Source organism: Tachyglossus aculeatus, chromosome 6, assembly GCF_015852505.1.
Source record: "Tachyglossus aculeatus isolate mTacAcu1 chromosome 6, mTacAcu1.pri, whole genome shotgun sequence".
NCBI lineage: Eukaryota > Metazoa > Chordata > Mammalia > Monotremata > Tachyglossidae > Tachyglossus > Tachyglossus aculeatus.
In genome coordinates, this window is record NC_052071.1 from 13,442,182 (window position 1) to 13,466,506 (window position 24,325).

The following is a 24,325-nucleotide window of genomic DNA, read 5'->3' on the forward strand; positions in this document are numbered from 1 at the left end:
AAGATATTGACACCGAGGGACCTTGGTGGCAATTCTTTCTCTGATGGGAAATGGCAGGAGGATGAATGATTTCTATTTGTGACTGCACGAGGGAAACACTAAATCCGCCAGCAGATCATTTGGGGGGCGATTAATTTTCACCAGAGACCCTGTTTTTCCTTACCACTTGTCCTGTATGGGGATTCTTATGAGCATATGGCGGTCCTCTTATGTGATTCCACATTTGGCCAGACGTCATTACAAACACAAAGCACTAGGAAAAAGGTACAAAGTCAAAGTGAAATATTTATGGCTTAACTCATTCATTCAATCATATTTATTGAGCGCTTAATGTGTGCAGAGCACTGTGGCTCTTTGGAAAGAGCCCAGGTTTGGAAATCAGGTCATGGGTTCTAATCACGGCTCTGCTACATGTCTGCTGTGTGACCTTGGGCAAGTCACTGAACTTCTCTGAGCCTCAGTTACCTCATCTGTAAAATGGGGATGAAGACTGTGAGCCCCATGTGGGACAACCTGACCACCTTGTCTCCCCCCCAGTGCTTACAACAGTGCTTTGCACGTAGTAAGCGCTTAACAAATGCCATTATTATTAGTATTGCTAAGCACTTGGAAAGTACAATTCAGCAACACAGAGACAGTCCCTACCTAACAATGGGCTCACAGTCTAGAAATACAAAATGTCTGCAGGATAAAAATCAATCAATTGTATTTATTGAGCACTTACTGTGTGCAGAGCACTGTACTAAGCACTTGGGAAATACAAGTTGGCAACATATAGAGACAGTCCCTACCCAACAGTGGGCTCACAGTCTAGAAGGGGGAGACAGAGAACAAAACCAAACATATTAACAAAATAAAATAAATAGAATAGATATGTACAAGCAAAATAAATAGAGTAATAAATAATATGTACAAACATATATACATATGTACAGGTGCTGTGGGGAAGGGAAGGAGGTAAGACGGGGAGATGCAGAGGGGGACGAAGGGGAGAGGAAGGAGGGGACTCAGTCTGGGAAGGCCTCCTGGAGGAGGTGAGCTCTCAGTAGGGCCTTGAAGGGAGGAAGAGAGCTAGCTTGGCGGATGGGCGGAAGGAGGGCAAAAATGTCCTTTAGATGTTAAGATCTTTTAGATGGGTCGGGGGGGGGAAGGAATTCTTATTTTTCCCCAAAACGAGATTCTAAATAAAATGAGCGTTCTATCAGTTCACTGTCATTGTACAACCAATGTAGCAGTAACGGAGTACATACATTAAATGTACTCAAAATGGAGTAAAACACCACCAAGTAGGTGCTCTCAGCGTACACCACCTACTTCGTGGAAAAGAGAGGCTTGGGTTTTTGAGGTTCCAGGAAGGATGGCCAATATTTCTGACAATGCAGTACTTGGGTTCGATCAGTGAGATCTCCCTAAAGCATGGCTATTGGCTTCAAGAACTCTCTCTCTCTCTCCCTATTTCCCTCCCAGAGGAATGCTGGACCTGCAGGGCATATTGGGTCAATCAGAGCTAGGACTCCACTCCAAGGTCCATCTGGGAACCAAATTGCACCCCATTAGTGGAATAACCCGCTTGGGGTCTGGAATTATAGGTGACACCAAGGCAGTCTGTGAAGTTCCCAGTTACAAGACAGCTGGGAGCAGTATGGCCCAGTGGAAAGAGCATGGGGTTGGGAGACAGAGGACCTGAGTTCTACTTCCAGCTTCGCCACTTGTCTGCTGGGTGACCTTGGGCCGTTGCTTGACTTCTCTGTGTCCCAGTTAGCTCATCTGCAAAATGGGGATTAAGATAGGGACAGGGACTGTGTATGACCTGATCATCTACCCCAGCGCCAGTACATAGACCTAAGCCTTCCTGGCATATAGGAAGCACTTAAAAAACCACAAATTATTATTACTACTATTAGTGGGACATTCAGGAAGCCATCAAATTTGCTGCAGAAAAATCACCCTGCCTGTGAGGCGCAGTATCACAAAGCCACTGTATTTCTAGGGACTTGAGAGACACACTGTCAAATCCATGACACCGGAAGAACTGAGTGAGAATTTACAGTGCCACACAAATTTAAGGACAGAAAACAAACTATCAATTCCCTGGGGTATGATTTTTTTTTCCCACAGATTTAAAGACGCCTGAGGGTATACCGTTATCAGCTGGTATTCAAAGCAACAAGCAATTAACAAAAAAAAAAAAATCACTTACCAAAGCTAAAAAGGCCCATCCATTTTTGTTCGCGAGAAAATCCAGATTGCTCCTCCGAAGATACACGAGCCCGCCGATGACAATCAAAAGGATGCCCAACATGAGGGGGCCGGCGTAATTTGGAGGCCTAATTACTCTAATCTGAGTGAACAAAAGATTTGAGATATATATATATAAAACACAATATAAAAACATATAAATGATTCTAGCTGAATAGCAGACATTAAAAAAATCATTACAAAACAAAACCAAGAATACTGGGAGCAATTCTCTACACTGTAAGCTTGTTGTGGGCAGGGAATGAGTCTGGTTATTGTCATACTGTACTCTCCCAAGCACATAGTACAATGCTCTGCAAACAGTAAGAGCTCAATAAATTCCATTCGTTGATTTAAATCATTCTAACTACGAAACAATCTCCTCATGGTTTCAGCTCACTTTCTTCAGGAGCCAACAGTGGAGGACTTCCAAAACTATCAGAGCGGCAGAGGGGCAAGATGACCCTCTCCTTCCCCCCTCATCACCAGAGAAGATCTCCTCCACTAGAACCAAAAATCCTCTTTACTTCAGACATCAGAGAGGTTCTGTTGGTTGGAACCAAGGACAGCTGTGCCTCTCGGCCACACAATCTGCCTCTCTTGTTGTTACTAAAATTATTTGCTTTGCTCAATTTTCGACCTCGTTTCTTTTCTGGTGTGTGCGCCTGACCTTTCCCCGCCTTTCAGACTGCAAGACTGAGTCGGAATCAACGTCTTTGGACTTTTCCCTAGCAACTCGTTACGGGTCCTACACATTTTTAGGGCTTAATAGACGCCAACGATAGAAATAAAAGTTAAAGGCTATATACCACAGTGGGAGAGATTTGATGATCAGTGGGCTCACAGTCTAGAAGGGGGAGACAGAGAACAAAACCAAACATATTAACAAAATAAAATAAATAGAATAGATATGTACAAGCAAAATAAATAGAGTAATAAATAATATGTACAAACACATATACATATATACAGGTGCTGTGGGGAAGGGAAGGAGGTAAGACGGGGGGATGCAGAAGGGGACGAAGGGGAGAGGAAGGAGGGGACTCAGTCTGGGAGTTTCAAAATGGGGCTCAGTTCTACAAAGCTTCACAACATCTTTTAGGTTACGAATTTGGCCAGACAATATTAATAGCTTCAATTTTTTTTAAAAAATGGAGAGGCAGTATCGCCTAGTGGAAAAAGCACAGGTCTGAGAGTCAGAGGACCTGGGTTCTAATCCAGGCTCTGCCACCTGTCTCCTGTGTGATCTTGGGCAAGTCAGTTTACTTCTCTGTGCCTCTGCTACCTGTGAAATAGCGAGTCAATCCTACTCCCTCCTACTTAGACTGTGAGCCCCTTGTGGGACAGGGACTGATGAATTTGAATCTACCCCAGTGCTCAGACCAGTGTTCGGCACATAGTAAGCGCCTAACAAGTACCATAATTACCACTGTTAAGTCAGAAATCAGAACAGCCAGTTCTTCCAGAGGCATGTTTTCACTCTGTTAGTTTGGATACACCACCGAGGTCACGTCAGATTACACGGTTGAGTACACACGTCCACGGCAACTGGTCACAGGGCACGTGTTTACATTGTGGGTATTTCTTCATGTGGGATTCTTCAATCCCCCCGGTGTACTAGGATAACTGAGTGTCGTATCCATGTTAAACCTGGAAGTGCTCAACAAGAAATGTCTTTCTTTCCTCTCGGCGGAGAAGTGTGGTTCTGTAACGATGCACGGATTAAAGATATGGCTAGTCTGTATTTGATGATGATAACGACGGTATTTGTTAAGCGCTATGTGTCAAGCACCGTTTTGAGCACTGGGGTAGATACAAGGTAAGCAGGTTGGATGCAGTCCCTGTCCCACAGTCTTAATCCCCATTTTAGAGATGAGGTAGCTGAGGGACAGATAACTTAAGTGACTTGCCTAAGGTCACACAGCAAACAAGTGGCGGAGCCGGGATTAGAATCCAGTTCCTTTGGACTCCCAAACCCAGGCTCTGTCCACTATGTCCATGGGTGACAAATGGCCATCGGTCAGTCATCATCATCATCACCATCAATCGTATTTATTGAGCGCTTACTATGTGCAGAGCACTGTACTAAGCGCTTGGGAAGTACAAGTTGGCAACATATAGGGACAGTCCCTACCCAACAGTGGGCTCACAGTCTAAAAGGGGGAGACAGAGAACAAAACCAAACATATTAACAAAATAAAATAAATAGAATAGATATGTACAAGTAAAATAAATAAATAGAGTAACAAATATGTACAAACATATATACATATATACAGGTGCTGTGGGGAAGGGAAGGAGGTAAGATGGGGGGGTGGAGAGGGGGACGAGGATCATCATATCTATTGAGCGCTTAACGTGTGCAGAGCACTGTTCTAAACACTTGGGAGAGTCCAATACAGCAGAATTAGTAGACATGTTCCTTGCCTACAATGAGTTTACAGTCTAGAGGGGGAAAGACCAGACTCCCAGACTCAAATTACAAGAGTTGAGTTAGCAACCATGGCTCCCCCTTTAATTATTCTGCTCAATCGGCTGGCGAGGCTACCCCAAGAGCCTCGGGAAACTTCGGTACTGTAAGCATCACGGAAGTGTGGCCTAATGGAAAGCGCATAGCCCTGGGCATCAGGGAGCCTGGGGTCCTAATCCCAGCTCCGCCACTTGTGTGCTGGCTGACCTAGGGTGGTAATAATAATAACAATAATAATAATAATGGTATTTTAACAGTGCTTACTATGTGCCAAGCACTGGGGGAGATCATCATCATCATCATCATCAATCGTATTTATTGAGCTCTTACTATGTGCAGAGCACTGTACTACGCGCTTGGGAAGTACAAATTGGCAACATACAGAGACAGTCCCTACCCAACAGAGGTAATCAGGTTGTCCCATGTGGGGCTCACAGTCTTAATCCCCATTTTCCAGATGAGGTAACTGAGGACCAGAGAAGTGAAGTGAATTGCCCAAAGTCACCCTTCTGAGAAGTAATGGAGCCGGGATTAGAACCCACAACCTTTGACTCTCAAGCCCGTTCTCTTTCCACTGAGCTACACTGCTTCCCATAGGCAAGTCACTTCCCTTCTCTGCCCCTCCATTTCCTCATCCATAGAATGGGGATTCAATTCCCGTTCTCCCCCTTGGACTAGGTACTCCGTGAGGCACAGGGGCTGCGTCCGCCCTGATGATCTTATATCCATGTAGTAAATCCTTAACAAGTACGGTCATTATTCAGTCAGTCGATCATCATCATCATCATCAATCGTATTTATTGGTACGCATTTATTTATCGATCGCATTTACTGAGCGCCTACTGTGTGCACAGCACTGAACTAAACGTTTGGGAGGGCATAACGTAACAAAACAGACACATTCCCTTCCCACAACAAGCTTACAGTCTACTGGGGAAGACAGACATTAATGCAAATCAATAAATTACAGCCAAGTTCATAAGTACTGTGGGGCTGGGAGTGGGGGGATGAATAAAGGGATCAAGTCAGGGCGACGCAGAAGGGAGAGGGAGAAGAGGAAAGGAGGGCTTAATCAGGGAAGGCCTCTTGGAGGAGACGTGCCTTCAATAAGGCTTTGAAGCCCTTTGGAGAGAGAGGGATTGTCTGTTGGATACGAGGAGGGAGGCCGTTCCGCGCCAGAGGCAGGATGGGGGCGAAGGATCGGCGGCGAGATATCGTGACGAGCAACTATTATCACTAGAGCGAGCGACTTACGTTGACGTCCGTCCGGTCGGCTATCCAACGGGCCAGCTGCTCCGCGGCAAAGCCTCGCACCTGCAGCTCGTAGGTGTCCCCACGCTTGGGTTTCCCTTTAGCTGGGAAGTTGATGAACGTCGGGGCTGAATTCATGTTTAGCTGCAATGTAGAACAAACAAAAAGACGGACTTAGCACGACGCAGAAAGCATCGGGGAAGAGTATTCAAAATTTCATTCATATTGTTTAACTGCTGAAAACAACAGGTTGAACTTCACTCAATCGTTTATTAAGCGCTTATTATGTGCAGAGCACTGTACTGGATGCTTGGGAGAGTATAATATAACAATATAACAGACACGTTCCCTGCCCACAGATTTACAGTCTAGAGGGGGGGACAGACGTTGATATAAAGAAATAAATTACAGGTATGTACATAAGTGTTGTGGGGCTGGGAGAGGGGATGAATAAAGGGAGCTTGAATCATTCTTTTCTCCCACAAATTATGTAAAGGCTTCAAGACAAACATCCATCAATCAGTGGTACTTAATGGGTGCTTACTATGTGCACGATACCGTACTAAGTGCCTGGGAAAGGATAATACAACAGAGTTGGTAGACACAAACCCTGCCCACCACAAGCTCACAATCTAGAGGGGGAGACAGACATTAATATACACAAATAAGAGAAGCAGCGTGGCTTAGTGGACAGAGCCCGGGCTTGGGAGTCAGAGGTCACGGGTTCTAATCCTGGTTCCGCCACTTGCCAGCTGTGTGACTTTGGGCAAGTCACTCCACTTCTCTGTGCCTCAGTTACCTCATCTGGAGAATGGGGATTAAGACTCTGAGCCCCATGTGGGACAACCTGAATACCCTGCAACCACCCCAGCGCTTAGAACAATGCTTGGCACATAGTAAGCACTTAATAAATTCCATTATTATTATTATTATCCACCCCACAGTTCGCTGGGGGCAGGGAATGTGTCTGTTTAATAATAATAATAATAATTTACTATTTATTGCTTTATTGTTTATTGCTACTGTACTCTCCAAAGTGCTTAGTACAGTGCTCTGCACACAAGTGCTCAATAAATACAATTGAATGAATAAATAAATGAACATGCTTCCCTTCCTCCTTCCTATAGGAGGGAGGTGAGGTAAGTGACATTGCCCTTAGAGTAATTTGCCTGTATCCACCCCAGTGCTTAGTACAGTGCCTAACATATAGTAAGTGCTGAACAAATACCATAATTATTAGAGTGCCAAGGCCCCCATGGAGTGGGCACCTAGGAGCCGTCTAATTAAAAACCGGCTAACGCTCTTTACTAAACTTAAATCAGCCAAGAAGGCAGAGCGATATTGTAATATGTGACCTAAGACCTGGGAAAAACGCAGGGCTTATTTTCCTCCAAATGCTTGGCAGGAGGAGGGCTTAAGCACAAAACAATTCTCAAGCCTCCTATGCCTTTCCCTGGGAGCATCCTGCTGTGCAAATCTTTTGGAGGTGGGAAAAAAAAAGAATACCTTGGAGCTGCAAGGATTTTTAGGCAAAAAACAAGAGTAGTTGAGACCCTTCCTTTTGGGGACTGTATGTCCCCTGCCCCCCAGCAGCTCTTTCATCTGGAATCATCTCTCCCAATTTCCCCATCCCAGGAGTGTGCTGGGCGGCAGAAAAACCAGCTCTACGTGCTATGGTATTTTTAGCCCAGTGAAGGGTACTGGTCAAAAAGAATAAAATGTGGTGACTACCTAGGATAATCTCTCACTTGAACCGCTCAATAAATACGATCGAATGAACTTGAACTCTGAAGGAAGAGGAAAATGGTTCCTGATGAGCTCCAGAAACCACTTCCTTTGATGTCTGATAAAGCCCAAATTGGCTTTCAGGGGACAGCACAAAGATCTCTCCTCCTGCCCCAGGCGTAAGCCTTTGTGGGAGTCTTCTGAGGTGGAAAATGAGCGGGATGTGGCTGTGCCGTGAACTATGAGCAAGTTGCTTATTTTTATTTGGGTGGAATTGAGATCTCTGGCGGCAAATGCACAGTGACCTCAAAACTAATTCTTTCACCTGAAATTCAACTTTTAAACCGAATTGCTTCAGCCATACAGCAATATTTTCACTATGACCTTTGGATAGAATTCAACAGTGGAATTAGGTGATGTTCTTCCACAGGCACGCATCGCTCTGACATCAGACCCAGGGTTATTACTACACTCCGAATTTTCCTCAACACAGGGTAATAATCATGACAATTATGGTATTTGTTAAGCACTTAATATGTGCTAGGCACTGTACTAGGGTGGATAGTGGATACAAGCAAACTGGGTTGGACACAGTCCCTATCCTATGTGAGGTTCAGTCTCGATCCCCATTTTACAGACGAGGTAACTGAGGCCCAGAGAAGTGAGGTGACTTGCCCAAGTGATAGAGCTGGGATTGGAATCCACGATCTTCTCACTCCCAGGCCCGTGCTCTAGCCATATGCCATGCTGCTTCTCACATCGGTATGCAGAAAACTGAGTCCCCTTAGGCAGAGCGTTTGCTTAATGTAGAGGCTAAACTTGTGAGTTCTCAAAGTTTTCTAAACAGTCCCAACCTGGTAATTGAGTAATAAAGTAGAGGCAGCATAGCTAAGTAGATAGAGCACAAGCTTGGGAGTCAGAAGGACCTGGGTTCTAATCCCGGCTCTGCCACATCTCTGCTGTGGGACCTTGGGCAACTCATTTAGCTTCTCTGGGCCTCAGTTACCTCCTCTGTATCATCATCAGTCGCATTTATTGAGCGCTTACTATGTGCAGAGCACTGTACTAAGCGCTTGGGAAGTACAAACTGGCAACATATAGAGACGGTCCCTACCCAACAGTGGGCTCACAGTCTAAAAGGGGGAGACAGAGAACAAAACCAAACATACTAACAAAATAAAATAAATAGAATAGACATGTACAAGTAAAATAGAGTAATAAATATGTACAAACATATATACAGGTGCTGTGGGGAAGGGAAGGAGGTAAGATGGGGGGGATGAAGAGGGGGGATTAAGGGAGAGGGGGATCTGTAAAAGGGGGATTAAGACTGTAAACTCCACATGGGACAACCTAATGACCTTGTATCTACCCCAACGCTTAGAACAGTACTTGGAACATAGTAAGTGCTTAACAAATACCATAATTATTATTATATCCCCAATTCATTTATATTAATGTCCTTCTCCTGCTCTAGACTCTAAGCTTGTTATAGGCAAGGAACGTGTCTGTTATGTTGTACTCTCCCAAGCATTTAGTACAGTTGCCCTGTACCCAATAAACACTCAATAAACACGATGGAGGTTACAGTCTAGAGGGGGAGACAGACACTGATATAAATAAATACGTCATAATAGATAATTTAGAGATACGTACATAAGTTCTGTGGGGGTGAGGTGAATATCAAATGCCCAAATATCACAGATCCAAGTGAAATATGGTTTTTTTGAGTGCTAGCTGCCCCCCCCCCCCGGCCCCCGCGCACCCCACCCGGCCGCCACCGTATGACTTCTCAGTAGGAAAGGATCTTACCATCTGAAATACATCCGACCCTTCATCGAAATCCACCATGGCGAAAAAGATCTTGTTGGTGAATGCGCTGGAAAATCTCCAGGAGTGGGCTAAAATCTGGTACTCCTCATCCGCCTGTCTGGGAAAAGAGAAACACAATTCTGTGAAAACCCAAGCACAAAAATCATTCTTGGAGACACAGGTTCACTTACGGGATGGTTCAAGACATTCAAGGAGAGGGGAGTCATTTTTAAGGGCACACAACATATGTTAAAGGAAGGGACAGCTTTTTGCATTGATAATCAACTTTGCTATTATAAACATAATAGTAATTTTGTTACTAATAATAATAATAATTTTATAATATATATAAAAAAATTGCAGGTGGGTCTTTAGAAGCAGCACAGCATAGTGGATAGCCCACGGCCCTGGGAGTCAGAAGATCATGGGTTCTAATCCTGTCTGTGGTGTGACCTTGGGCATGTTACTTCACTTCTCTGGGCCTCAGTTCCCTCATCTGTAAAAGGGGGATTGAAACTGTGAACACCACCTGGGGCAGGGACAATGTCCAACCTGATTAGCTGGCATCTACCCCAGCACTTAGAACAGTGCTTGGCACACAGTAAGCACCTAATGAAAACCATTATTATTATTTGATCCATGCTCATAAGAGAATATTGTGGTTCTAACAGTCAAGACACCGTGAACTCAAGGCACGAAAGTGATTCTGAAGGAAGTGAAAGGGAGAGCTTGATTCTTCTGAAAAGCTTTTCAAGGCTGTCAGATTGGAGAGAAATATCCATACTTGCACACGACGCATTGTCTGTGAGGCTGAAGAGCAGTGAACATCACGATGACAGAGTAGTTCCTTGGTGGGGCCTTAACAAGACGGCGAAATTTGTCCCCATTCATTCGAATTACAGCCCTTTTGTTGGTCCATTCCATGAGCTGGCTAACTTTTTCCGACAACACCATCTGTGAAACCCAAAGAGATCTTTTTTCATAACAATACCAGCCTGCGACGTAACAGAATCAAATCGAGATGTCAGACGGAGTTGCGGGAACATTATTCAGTCATTCAATTGTATTTACTGAGCTCTTACTGTGTACAGAGCACTGTTCTAAGTGCTTGGGAAAATACAATGCAAAAAAACATTAAGGGACAGCTCAAGTTTTCTTTCAGGAATGAAAGATCGGGAGTGCCTGGGATTCAAAAGGTCATGGGTTCATTCATTCAATCGTATTTATTGAGTGCTTACTGTGTGCAGAGCGCTGTACCAAGCGCTTGGAAAGTACAATTCGGCAATAAAAAGAGACAATCCCTACCCAACAACGAGCTCACAGTCTAGAAGGGAGGGAGACAAAGAACAAAACAAGTAGACAGGCATCAATAGCATCAATATAAATAGGATTATAGCTATATATATATACACATTAAAATGAACAGAATAATTATGTACATATATACGTAAGTGCTATGGGGCGGAGAGGGGGTAGAGCAGAGGGATGAGATGGGGTGATGGGGAGGGGAGGGGGAGCAGAGGAAAAGGGGGGGGCTCAGTTTGGGAAGGCCTCCTGGAGGAGGTGAGTTTTCAGTAAGGTTTTGAAGGGTGGAAACGTGCTAGTTTGGCGGGTGTGAGGAGGGAGGGCGTTCCACGCCAGAGGTAGGACGTGGGCCAGGGGTCGATGGCGGGACAGGCGAGAACGAGACCCAGTGAGAAGGTTAGCGGCAGAGGAGCGGAGTGTGCGGGCTGGGCTGGAGAAGGAGAGAAGGGAGGTGAGGTAGGAAGGGGCGAGGTGATGGAGAGCTTTGAAGCCAACAGTGAGGAGTTTTTGCTTGATATGAAGGTTGACAGGCAACCACTGGAGATTTTTGAGGACAGCATTTCGGCAGAAAGATTACCAGGGCAGCTGATTGAAGCAAAGGGTGAAGTGGGGAGAGACAGGAGGATGGGAGATCAGAAAGGAGGCTGATGCAGTAATCCAGTCAGGATGGGATGAGAGACTGTACTAACAAGTTAGCGGTTTGGATGGAGAGGAAAGGGCAGATCTCAGCCATGTTGTGAAGGTGAGACCGGCAGGTTTTGGAGACGGATTGGATATGTGGGTGATCTGTCTTCTGAAGGACTCCAGACATGAATTCAAAAATAACGTCTTACTCAGACCTAATTCAGCCAGTAAGTTTGAAGAGGAAACCGTCTCTCACTGAGAACCTATTCAAGGAAACTTGTTACTGGATACGTCTATGAGCATTGCCCTTCCCTAGATTCTGCTTTAAGGGCAAAGACTGACCACAAATAGTATCAGGTAAAGGCTAAGTGCTCAACAAATATTGACCTATGGGTAGAAGACTGTGTCTGGTTCCTCTTCCTAAAGAGCTACAGTATTTACTCGCATGATTGCCCATTAACAAAGCTTTAAGAAGAGTTATGAGATTTTTTATTTTTAAAGGACAGATTGCTTAGAGGAACGTGGCTTTTCTAAGTGGCAAGAAAGAGGGAAGGGAAATAGAAAGGCAAGAAAACTTTTCGAAACACTCCTACACTTCAAAAAAGGAACTGTTGAGGCTGAAGGTACACTTTCTGGATGACAAAGTTAAAAAACATTTTCGTCCTGATCACATCACCTGAGCCTGCATTGATGGAAATATGCAGAGGATTCAAAAAATGATCAGCCCTGATCAGCAGCCCGAGAATTCCCCCCACGTAGACTGTAGAGCTCTTGGAAGTCAGGGTTCGTAACTGTTGAACTGTACTTTCCAAAGTGCTTTGTACAGTGCTAAAAATAATGATGGTATTTGTTAAGCACCGGGATTGATTCAGGGTTCGTAACTATTGAATTGTACTTTCCAAAGTGCTTTGTACAGTGCTAAAAATAATGACGGTATTTGTTAAGCACTGGGATAGACTCATGCTAATCAGGTTGGACACAGTCCCTGTCCCACATGGGGCTTGCAGTCTTTACCCCCACTTCACAGCTGAAGTAACTGAGACCCAGAGAAGTGAAGTGACTGGCCCAAGGTCACACAGCAGACATATGGTGGAGCTGGGATTAAAACCCAGATCCTTCTGACCCCCAGCCCTGTGCCCTAATAGGCCACACAGCTACTCGTGCTGTGCACACAGTAAGTGTTCAATAAATACCACTGACAGATGAGTGAAAAATTCTTGGAATGGCAAATTTTCGACCTCCCAGTTATTTTGTTCCCTCCACAAACACTCCACAGACCTGCATTCTTAAGTTCTTCTCCGTTGTTGCAGGACAGAGACAAAAAGTCGGAAGAGACCTCAGGATCATTCAGTTCCATTCTGGCCTCCAGTTAGACGGAAGACTAGTAGTAGCTGTAATAACTATTTATCAAGGGCCTACGTGCTGAACACTGTACTAAGCGGTGGGGGAAAAACACACAGAGGAGAACTGGATGCTTTTTAGCCAGGATGGGTGGTTGTCCATTCTTCTCTTCAGGTAGACAGATATATTATGGCACTTAAGTGCTTACTATGTGTCAAGCACTGTTCTAAGCAGTGGGGTAGAGACAAGTTAATCAGATTATACGTAGTCACTGTCTCACATGGGGCTCACATCTGTAAAATCTCCGTTTTACAGATGAGGGAACTGAGACCCAGAAAAGTGAAGTGACTTGCCCAAGGTCACCCAGCAGGCAGGTGGCAGAGCGGATGTGTGGCAGAGCCGGGATTAGAATCCATGACCCAGGCCCGTGTTCTATCCACGAAAGCCATGCTGCTTAAGAGTTTTCCAGAGCTAAAGATTTCCCAACTTGTCCTACTGGCCTCTTCCAAGGTTTTAATCTCTCTGGGTCCACAGGAGCTTCCTGATGCCCAAAGAATATCTCTGTTTAAACTGACCATTATGTCCAATATGTCCTTCTGTTCAGTCACCTATGAACAGAGACAAAGCAGTCCACATTTCCCCTACTAAAAACCCCTCAAGCTGGCTAAAATGCAGAGATTGCAGTGGAAAGAGCACGAGCTTGTGAGTCAGAAGACGTGGGTTCTTATCCCAGCTCCTCCACTCGTCTGCTGAGTGATCTTGGGCAAGCCGCTTAACTTCTCTGTGCCTCAGTTACCTCATCTGTAAAATGGGGATTACGACTGTGAGCCCCACATGGGACAACCTGATTACCTGTATCTACCCCAGTGCTTGGCACATAGTAAGTACTTAACAAATACCATCGTCACTATTATATTGTACTCTCCCGAGTGCTTAGCACAGTGTTCAGCACACAGTAAGGACTCAATACATACGATTTACTGACAATGCTTAATGATTGGCAAAATCATGTCTAATTTCCTTCCGCTACTTTCTCTAGTCTTAATAATAATAATGGTGGTATTTATTAAGTGCTTGGGAAGCAGTGTGGCACAGTGGACAGAGAGAGCATGGGCCCGGGAGACATAAGGCCATGGGTTCTAATCCCAGCTCTGTCCCTTGTCTGCTGTGTGACCTCAGGCAACTCACTTCACTTCTCTGTGCCTCTGTTATCTCATCTGTAAAATGGGGGTTAAGCCTGTGAGCCCCATGTGGGACAGGGACTGTGTCCAACCCGATTTGCTTGTACCCACCCCAGCGCTTAGTATAGTGCCTGGCACATAGAAAACGCTTAATACCACAGTTATTGTTATTATTATTACTAAGTGCCAGCACTTTATTAAATGCTGGGGTAGATACAAATTTAATCAGTCACTGGCCCTGTCCCACATGGGACTCTCGGTTTGAGTAAGAGGGAGAACAGGTATTAAATCCCCATTTTACAGATGAGGAAACAGAGACAAAGAGAATTCAAGACCAACACGGCAGGCATGTGGCAGAACAGAGTTTAGAACCCAGGTCCTCTGACTCCCAAGGGCGCGTCCATTCCCCTAGGCCATATTGCTTCTCGGCCTAGTCTGATTTTCAAGCCGTTTACTCAAACGAAAGTGCTCCAAACCCAAACATTTTCACATCAGGTAAGTCAGTAGCCCTTTTCACGATGTATATTTAGTTACGGTTAAAACAGGTAGATTGAATGTCCTTTCCTTTTGGGCCGGCTTGTTTCACTCGTCTAACCACAAAGTCTCACCCAAGGGGAAGTCCAAAAATTTCTCAACCTGGAACCCACAAATAACCGAAGAGCCCCGGAGCCTGAAAGTGAATCTGAGACTCACGGAATGGAAGAGAAGTCACCAGCTGGTGTTCAGGAAGTGTAGGTAATAAGAAAAAACCTCACGTGGCTCTAGAAAAGCACCTCAGCTCACAACTGCTTTCCATCGGATTCTTTCCAATATATGCCCACAAAAGGAAAAAAAGCCAGGGTCTGACACCGGGCCTGGGCGTCAGAAGGACCCGGGTTCTAATTCCAGCTTTGCCACTTTGCTGTGTGTGCCCTTGGGTGAGTCATTTTACTTCTCTGGGCCTCACTGAACTCATCCTTAAATAGGGATTAACACTGTGAGCCCTATGTGGGACATGGACTGTGTCCAACCTGATTACTCTGTTATCTACCCCAGAGCTTAGAACAGTCCCTGGCACATAGTAAGCACTTAAATACCATTGGAAAAAAAAAAACTGGATAAAAATCTAGTTAGTGAGGGTATTTTCCAAGTCTAGCTTCGTTGGAAGCCTTTCTGCATAAGTGAAAGGGCTTGGTGTATACTGCAACTGGAAAATGATTTTTATCTAGGTTCACACAACCACTGACTGCAATCTACTGGGTCGATGTGAAAAATGACTCCTACTTTTGATCCTTTTAGCTACCAAACGGTCGAAACAAAAGGATACCTGCTAAAATCCATCTAAACCTCTCTTCCCATCTCTGAGTTCACTGGGCCACTGAGAATGTTGAATGGGAAGAGAACTCACCTTGAAAGCAGAGCGATTCTTTCTCTAGAAAACTAGCTTCTCCCCTTCCTGAATCTTAATCAATCTTATTCGCGTGCTTATTTTGTGCAGAGCACATACTAAGCGCTTGGGATAGAACAATGTAATAATATAACAATTGTAGAAACGATCCCTGGCCTTTGGACAGATCCTTCTGTCTATGAATGCCCTGAATCTCAAATACTAAAACCACTTTCTTCAATTGTAGCTAGCAAGAGACCTTTAGCTCCTGTCCATAACTGATTTTCTGCTTCGGTGCTCCTTGCCTTCTCCCCAACTCCAGAGTATTTGGGGGCACAATGTTCAAAATTATGTCCAAAAAGCAGCATGGCACAGGTCTGGGAGTTACAGGACACGGGTTCTAATCCTGCTTCTGCCACTGGCCTGCTGTTTGACCTTGGGTAAATCACTTAATTTATCTGTGCCTCAGTTACTTCACCTGTAAAATGGTGATTAAGACCGTGAGCCCAAGTGGGGCAGGGGCTGTATACAGCCTAATTGACTTGTATCTACCCCAGCACTTAGCACAGTGCTTGATATGTTGTAAGCCCTTAGATACCATAAAAAATTTTAAAGAGAGAAGCAGTGTGGCTTAATGGAAAGATCTTGGGCCTAGGAGCCAGAGGAGCTGGGTTCTAATCCCAACTGCCACTTGCCTGCTGTGAGACCTGGGACAAGATAATAATAATAATAATTATGATAATAATAATGGCATTTAAGTTACTTAATAGTATTGTTGTGGACAGGGAAGGTGTCTGTTTATTATTGCACTGTACTCTCCCAAGTGTTTAGTACAGTGCTCTGAATACAGTAAGCACTCAATAAATATGACTGAATTAATTTATTGAGCACTTCCTGTATGCAGAGCACTGTACTAAATGCTGGGCGAGTACAATACAATAGAGTTGGGTAAATTTCTTCATCTGTAAAATGGGGATTAAGTACCTGTTCACTCTCTCAGACTGAGAGACCCACGTGGGACAAGGATTGTGGCCCATCTGATTATATTGTACCTGCCCAGTGCTTAGCACACAGTAAGCACTTAAATGCCAATCAATGGTGGTATATCACTACACCACTTCTTATACATATACTGGTATTATTTTTTACAGTTTTAAAAACCTGACAGAGGGAAGGTTAGCTATACCCTAATGGAAAAGCTGCAACCAGGAGCGACTGAACTACACGCCAAGCCATGCCCCGAGTTAAAAAAACTGAGACTTCCCACTTACTGAGGGTAGTCCAATTAATCACCCAGTGGTATTTAATAAGCGCTTACTGTTAGCAGAGCACTGTTGGGAGAATACAATACAACATGGTTGGTAGACATGCTCCCTGCCCACCAGGAGCTTAGTCTAGAAGAATAGACTGCCTCAGGATATCAGAGGACCTGGGTTCTATTCCCCGCTCTCCTGTCTGCTGTGTGACCCTGGGCAAGTCACTTCACTTCTCTTTGCTTCAGTTCCCTCATCTGTAAAATGGGGATTAAGACAGTGAGCATCATATGGGCCAAGGACTGTGTCTGACCTGATTAACCAGTGCTTTGAACAGAGCTTGGCACATAGTAATCGCTTAAATACCATCATTATCAACAAATACCACATTCTTTATCATTATTATTATTATTAACCCCTGTTACTGATTTCCTTCTAGCCATTACAATTCTAGTTTTTAATAACCACAATAATGCCACGGGATAGTTGAATTACAGGACTAGTTTACAGTAGATTTTTCAAGTGAGTCATAGGTCCTGTGTGGTGGAGATTGCAGACCAGGAATTTATGAGGCTTATGCTTTTTTAGGGTTATTTGGAAATATTTCACTGAATAATGGTCAGAATTTCAGCTAACTGCTCCAAGGGGAGGAAACTGAAGCCCTGAGAAGTGAAGTGACTCGCCCAGGGTCACGCAGCAGACAAGCGGAGATTAGAACCCAATCCCTCTCTCTTTACACTGCTTCACACCCTGAGATTGTGAGCTCCACCTGGGTCTGATCTGACTGCACAGTATCTACCCCAACACTCAGTACCAGATGGGGTACGTAGTAAGCATTTAACACCACCATTATCACCTCCCATGTCAAGGTCTGCACTCCTCAGGTGACAGGAGAGCCAAACTCGTCCACCTGAAGCAGAAAGGCAGAAGTCACAACCTCTAAACCTTGGGACAAGGCAGTGAAGATCCTGATTCAGACCCTTTGCCCCTGGGGGTGGGGAGGGGAGGGTCTGAGGGCCTGGTCCTGCCTGGACCTCCACACAATCTAGACTGTAAAGTCGTTTTTGGCAGGGAACATGTAATAATAATAATAATTATAACGGTATTTGTTAAGCACTTATTCATTCATTCATTCAATCGTATTTGTTGAGCGATTACTGTGTGCAGAGCACTGTACAAAGCGCTTGGGAAGTACAAGTTGGCAACATATAGAGACAGTCCCTACCCTAGGTGCCAGGCACTGTACTAAGCACTGGGGAGGATACAAGCTACTCAGGTTGAACACAGGCCCTGTCCCGCAGGGGGCTCAGAGTCTCAATCCCCATTTTACAGATGAGACAACTGAGGCACAGAGCAGTAAAGTGACTTTTCCAAGGTCACACGGCAGACAAGTGGCAAAGCTGGGATTAGAACCCAGGTCCGTCTGACTCTCAGGCCTGTGCTCTATCCACTATGCCGTACTGCTTCCAATGTCTACATTCATTCATTCAATCGTATTTATTGAGCGCTTACTGTGTGCACAGCACTGTACTAAGCACTTGGGAAGTACAAGTTGGCAACATATAGAGACGGTCCCTACCCAACAGCAGGCTCACAGTCTAGAAGGGGGAGACAGACAACAAAACATATTAACAAAATAAAATAAATACGATAGTAAATATGTACAATTCAATATTCAATACACCGCTTCCACAACATGTACTGTAAACTCATTGTGGGCAGGGAATGGATCTGTTTATTGTTGTCCTTTCCCAAGCACCAGTGCGCTGCACACAGTAAATGCTCAATAAATACGACTGAATCAAACAGGATTGAATTATCTGTTGATTGATTGATGGGGATGGAAGCAGATAGAGCCCGGGACTGGGAGTCAGAAGGTCATGGGTTCTAATCCTGACTCCAACTACTTGGCTGCTATGTGACTCTGGGCAAGTCACTTCTCTGGGCCTCGGTGACCTCTTCTGGAAAATGGGGATGGAGACTGTTGAGCCCCACGTGGGAAAGTCCTTACTTGTAAAATATAATAACTGTGGTATGTGTTAATAATAATAATAATAATTATAATAATAATAATGGCATTTATTAAATGCTTACTATGTGCAAAGCACTGTTCTAAGCGCCAGGGAGGTTACAAGGTGATTAGGTTGTCCCACGGGGGCTCACAGTCTTAATCCCCATTTTACAGAGGAGGTAACTGAGGCTCGGAGAAGTTAAGTGACTTGCCCAAGGCCATACAGCAGAAATGTGGCAGAGCAGGATTCGAACCCATGACCTCTGCCTCCAAAGCCCGGGCTCTTTCCACTGAGCCATGTTAAGCACCTACTATATGCCAAGTGCTGTACTACGCACTGGGATGGATACAAGCAAATCGGGTTGGACACAGTCCCTGTCCCACTTGGAGCTCACAGTCTTAATCCCCATTTTACAGATGAGGTAACTGAGGCATAGAGAACTGAAGTGACTTAACCAAGACCACCCAACAGATAAGTGATGGAGCCATGATTAGAACCCATGACTCCCAGCCCTGTGCTCTATCCATTATGCCTTGCCTCTTCTTGTATCCACCCCAACGCTCAGTACAGTGCCTGTCACATAGTATACACTTAACAAGTAACATTATCATCATTAACAATAGACTATGAGCTCATAGTGGAAACCCTTGATTGTTGTACTTGCCCAAGAGCTTAGTAATAATAAAAACAATCAAGGTATTTGTTAAGCACTTACTATGTGCCAGGCCCTGTACTAAGCACTGGGATGGATACAAGCAAATTGGGTTGGATGCGGTCCCTGTCCCAGGTGGGGCTCCAGGTTTAATCCCCATTTCCTAGATGAGGTAACTGAGGCCCAGAGAAGAGAAGTGACTTGCCCAGGGACACACAGCAGACAAGTGGGGGGGGGGGGGGGGGGGGGGGGGCAGTACAGCCTATAGTAAGCACTTAATACATACAATTGAATGGATGAATTGTGATTGATTATGATTGTTAAGGGAGCCGTGGGCCATGCACCCGAAGATCGACCTCCTGAGGACTGACCCCCCCCAACCCCCGAGGACTGAGAACTGACTCCCCCTGAGGACTGACCCCTGAAAATTGACACCCCTGAGGACTGATCCCCCTAAATACTGACCCTCTGAGGACTGACTCCCCCCTAAAAATTGACCCCCTGAGGGCTGACCCCTGAAAATTGACCCCTGAGGACTGACCCCCCCTGAAAATTGATCCCCCTGAGAATTGACCCCCTGAAAATTGACCCCTGAGGACTGACCCCCTGAAAATTGACCCCTGAGGACTGACCCCCTGAAAATTGATCCCCCTGAGGATTGACCCCCTGAAAATTGACCGGAGGACTAACCCCCTGAAAATTGACACCCCTAAGGACTGACCCCCCCAATAATTGACCCCCTGAGGACTAACCCCTTGAAAATTGACACCCCTGAGGACTGACCCCTGAAAATTGACACCCCTAAGGACTGACCCCCCTAAAAATTGACCCCCTGAGGACTGACTCCCCCCTAAAAATTGACCCCCTGAGGACTGACTCCCCCGTAAAAACTGACCCCCTGAGGACTGACCCCTGAGGACTGACCCCCCTAAAAATTGACCCCCCCGAGGGCTGACCCCTGAAAATTGACCCCCGACTGACTCCCTATAAATTGACCCCTGAGGACTGACCCCCCCAAAAGTTGACCCCCCCAAGGGCTGACCCCTGAAAATTGACACCCCTGAGGACTGCCCCCCCCTAAAAATTGATCCCTGAGGACTGACCCCTGAAAACTGACCCCTGAGGACTGACCCCCTGAAAACTGACCCTCCTGAGGATTGACCCTTGAAAATTGACACCCCTGAGGCCTGACCCCCCTAAAAATTGATCCCTGAGGACTGACCCCCTAAAAATTGACCCCCCCGAGGACTGACCCCCTGAAAATTAACCCCCCTGAGGACTGACCTCCCTAAAAATTGACCCCCTAAGGACTGACCTCTGACAATTGACCCCTGAGGACTGACCCCCGTAAAAATTGACCCCCTGAGGACTGACCCCTGAAAATTGACACCCCTAAGGACTGACCCCCCAAAAATTGACCACCCCGAGGACTGACCCCTGAAAACTGACCCCTGAGGACTGATCCCCTGAAAAGTGACACCCCTGAGGACTGACCCTTGAAAATTGACACCCCTGAGGCCTGACCCCCCTAAAAATTGATCCCTGAGGACTGACCCCCAGAAAATCGACCCCAGAGGACTGACTCCCCCTAAAAATTGACCCCAAGGACTGACCCCAAAAATTGACCCCCTGAGGACTGACCCCTAAAAATTGACCCCCCTGAGGAATGACTCCTGAAACTTGACCCCCCTGAGGACTGACCTCTGAAAATTGACCCCTGAGGACTGACCCCTAAAAATTGACCCCCCTGAGGACTGACCACTGAAAATTGACCCCGCTGAGGACTGACCCCCCCAAAAAATTGACCCCCCCGAAGACTGACCCCTGAGGACTGACCCCCTGAAAATTGAAACCCTGAGGACTGACCCTTGAAAATTGACACCCCTAAGGCCTGACCCCCCCTAAAAATTGATCCCTGAGGACTGACCCCTGAAAATTGACACCCCTGAGGACTGACTCCCCAAAAAATTGACCCCCACAAGGATTGACCCCTGAAATCTAGCCCCTGAGGACTGACCCCCTGAAAACTGACACCCCTGAGGACTGTCCCCTGAAAATTGACCCCTGAGGACTGACCCCCTGAAAACTGACACCCCTGAGGACTGATTCCTGAAGATTGACACCCCTGAGGACTGACCCCCCTAAAAATTGACCCCCCTGAGGACTGACCCCCTGAAAACTGACCCCTGAGGACTGACCCCCTGAAAATTGACCCCTGAGGACTGACCCCTGAAAATTGACACCCCTAAGGACTAACCCCCAAAAAACTGACCCCCCCGAGGATTGACCCCTGAAAACTGACCCCTGAGGACTGACCCCCTGAAAATTGACACCCCTGAGGACTGTCCCCTGAAAATTGACCCCTGAGGACTGACCCCCTGAAAATTGACACCCCTGAGGACTGATTCCTGAAGACTGACACCCCTGAGGACTGACCCCCCTAAAAATTGACCCCCCTGAGGACTGACCCCCTGAAAACTGACCCCTGAGGACTGACCCCCCTGAAAATTGACCCCCTGAGGACTGACCCCTGAAAATTGACACCCCTGAGGACTGACCCCCCAAAAACTGACCCCCCCCGAGGATTGACCCCTGAAAACTGACCCCTGAGGACTGACCCCCTGAAAATTGACACCCCTGAGGACTGACTCCCTGAAAATTGACACCCCTGAGGACTGATTCCTGAAGATTGACACCCCTGAGGACTGACCCCCCTAAAAACTGACCCCCCTGAGGACTGACCCCCTGAAAACTGACCCCTGAGGACTGACCCCCTGAAAATTGACTCCCTGAGGACTGACCGCTGAAAATTGACACCCCTAAGGACTGACCCCCAAAAAACTGACCCCCCCGAGGATTGGCCCCTGAAAACTGACCCCTGAGGACTGACCCCCTGAAAATTGACACCCCTGAGGACTGTCCCCTGAAAAATGACCCCTGAGGGCTGACCCCCTGAAAATCGACACCCCTGACTGCCCCTTGAAAATTGCCACCCCTGCGGCCTGACCCCCCCTAAAACTTGACCCCTGAGGACTGACCCCCAGAAAACCGACCCCCCGAGGACTGACCCCTGAAAACTGACCCCAGAGGACTGACCCCCCCTAAAAATTGACCCCCTGAGGACTGACCCCTAAAAATTGACCCCCTGAGGACTGACCCCCTGAAGACTGACCTCCCTAAAAATTGACCCCCTGAGGACTGACCTCTGAAAATTGACCCCTGAGGACTGACCCCCTGAAAATTGACACCCCCTTGAGGACTAACCCCCCCTAAAAATTGACCCCTGAGGACTGACCCCTGAAAAGTGACTCCCTGAGGACTGACCCCCTGAAAATTGACCCCCTGACAATTGACCCCGAGTCTCCCCTTCCCCCTCTTCCTCACCTCCTTCTTGCGCTGGGCCCCAATGGGCCCCGACCCCCAAAACACCACCATCAGCAGCAGGCAGGTCCCCAGCCCCCTCAGGCCCCATGGCGCCGCCATGTCTGCCCCTCCCCCTCCCTCCCCCTCGCCTCACAGCCAAACTTTCACCCGGGCCGGAAGTGGAGGGCGGGGCGCGAGGACGGGCGCGAGGACCGGCCCCCCCCATCCCGCTCATTGGTCCGCCCGGCGCTCCGGGCTTCTCATTGGTCGGCCTCGGCCTCGCGGGGGCCAATCAGAGGACGGCGATCTGGTGCCTCCTCATTGGTCAGTTGGCAGCGAAGGGCGGGACCGCGCCCCGCTTGAGGAGAATCCTCGCGCCCTTCGGGGTGTGGGCACGTGGACGTCGGGGCTTATTATTATTAATAATAATTTATTGTTATTAATATTGATGGCGATGACGGTGTTTTTTAAGCGCTTACTACGTGCCAAGCGCTGTTCTAAGCGTTGGGGGGAGACAAGGTGATGGGGTTGTCCCACATGGGGCTCACAGTCTTCATCCCCATTTTACAGGTGAGGGCACTGAGGCCCTGAGAATAATAATAATAATAATAATAACAATAATAGTAATAATAATAACGGTATTTGTTAAGTGCTTACTATGTGCAAAGGACTGTTCTAAGCGTTGGGGGGATACAAGGTGATCGGGTTGTCCCACATGGGGCTCACAGTCTTCACCCCCATTTTACAGATGAGGTCACTGAGGCCCAGAGAACAATAATAATAATAATAATGGTATTTGTTAAGTGCTTACTATGTGCAAAGCACTGCTCTAAGTGTTGGGGGGATACAAGGTGATCGGGTTGTCCCACGTGGGGCTCACAGTCTTCATCCCCATTTTACAGGTGAGGTCACTGAGGCCCAAAGAATAATAATAATAATAATGGCATTTTTTAAGTGCTTACTATGTGCAAAGCACTGTGCTAAGCATTGGGGGGATACAAGGTGATGGGGTTGTCCCACATGGGGCTCACGGTCTTCACCCCCATTTTACAGATGAGGTCACTGAGGCCCTGAGAATAATAATAACAATGATGGCATTTGTTAAGTGCTTACTATGTGCAAAGCACTGTTCTAAGCGTTGGGGGGATACAAGGTGATCGGGTTGTACCACGTGGGGCTCACAGTCTTCATCCCCATTTTACAGATGAGGTCATTGAGGCCCTGAGAAGAATAATAATAATGATGGCATTTGTTAAGTGCTTACTATGTGCCAAGCACTGTTCTAAGTGTTGGGGGGATACAAGGTGATCGGGTTGTCCCACATGGGGATCACAGTCTTCACCCCCATTTTACAGATGAGGTCACTGAGGCCCTGAGAAGAATGATAATAATGATGGCATTTGTTAAGTGCTTACTATGTGCAAAGCACTGTTCTAAGCACTGGGGGGATACAAGGTGATTGGGTTGTTCCACATGGGGCTCACAGTCGTCATCCCCATTTTACAGATGAGGTCACTGAGGCCCTGAGAATAATAATAATAATGGTATTTGTTAAGCGCTTACTATGTGCACAACACTGTTCTAAGAACTGGGGAGGATACAAGGTGATCAGGTTGTCCAGGGCTCACAGTCTTAATCCCCATTTTACAGATGAGGTCACTGAGGCCCAGAGAAGTGAAGTGACTTGCCCAAGGTCACACAGCTGACAATTGGCAGAGCTTGGATTGGAACC

The 24,325-nt window shown here is 46.5% G+C and overlaps 1 protein-coding gene across 1 annotated transcript in view; it reads right to left on the bottom strand.

Moving 5' to 3' along the window:
- MAGT1 (magnesium transporter 1) overlaps positions 1–22,693 on the bottom strand; it is a 35,044-nt gene extending 12,351 nt beyond the window's left edge. Inside the window, exons 1-6 of the mRNA XM_038748484.1 lie at positions 22,615–22,693; positions 10,281–10,450; positions 9,497–9,614; positions 5,963–6,103; positions 2,201–2,341; positions 164–253 (exon numbers count right to left, since the gene is read on the bottom strand). Coding sequence (XP_038604412.1) covers positions 164–253; positions 2,201–2,341; positions 5,963–6,103; positions 9,497–9,614; positions 10,281–10,450; positions 22,615–22,665 — 711 coding nt within the window. The 5' untranslated portion in view covers positions 22,666–22,693. The remainder of the gene's footprint in view (positions 1–163; positions 254–2,200; positions 2,342–5,962; positions 6,104–9,496; positions 9,615–10,280; positions 10,451–22,614) is intronic.
- Between the last annotated feature and the right edge of the window lie 1,632 nt (positions 22,694–24,325).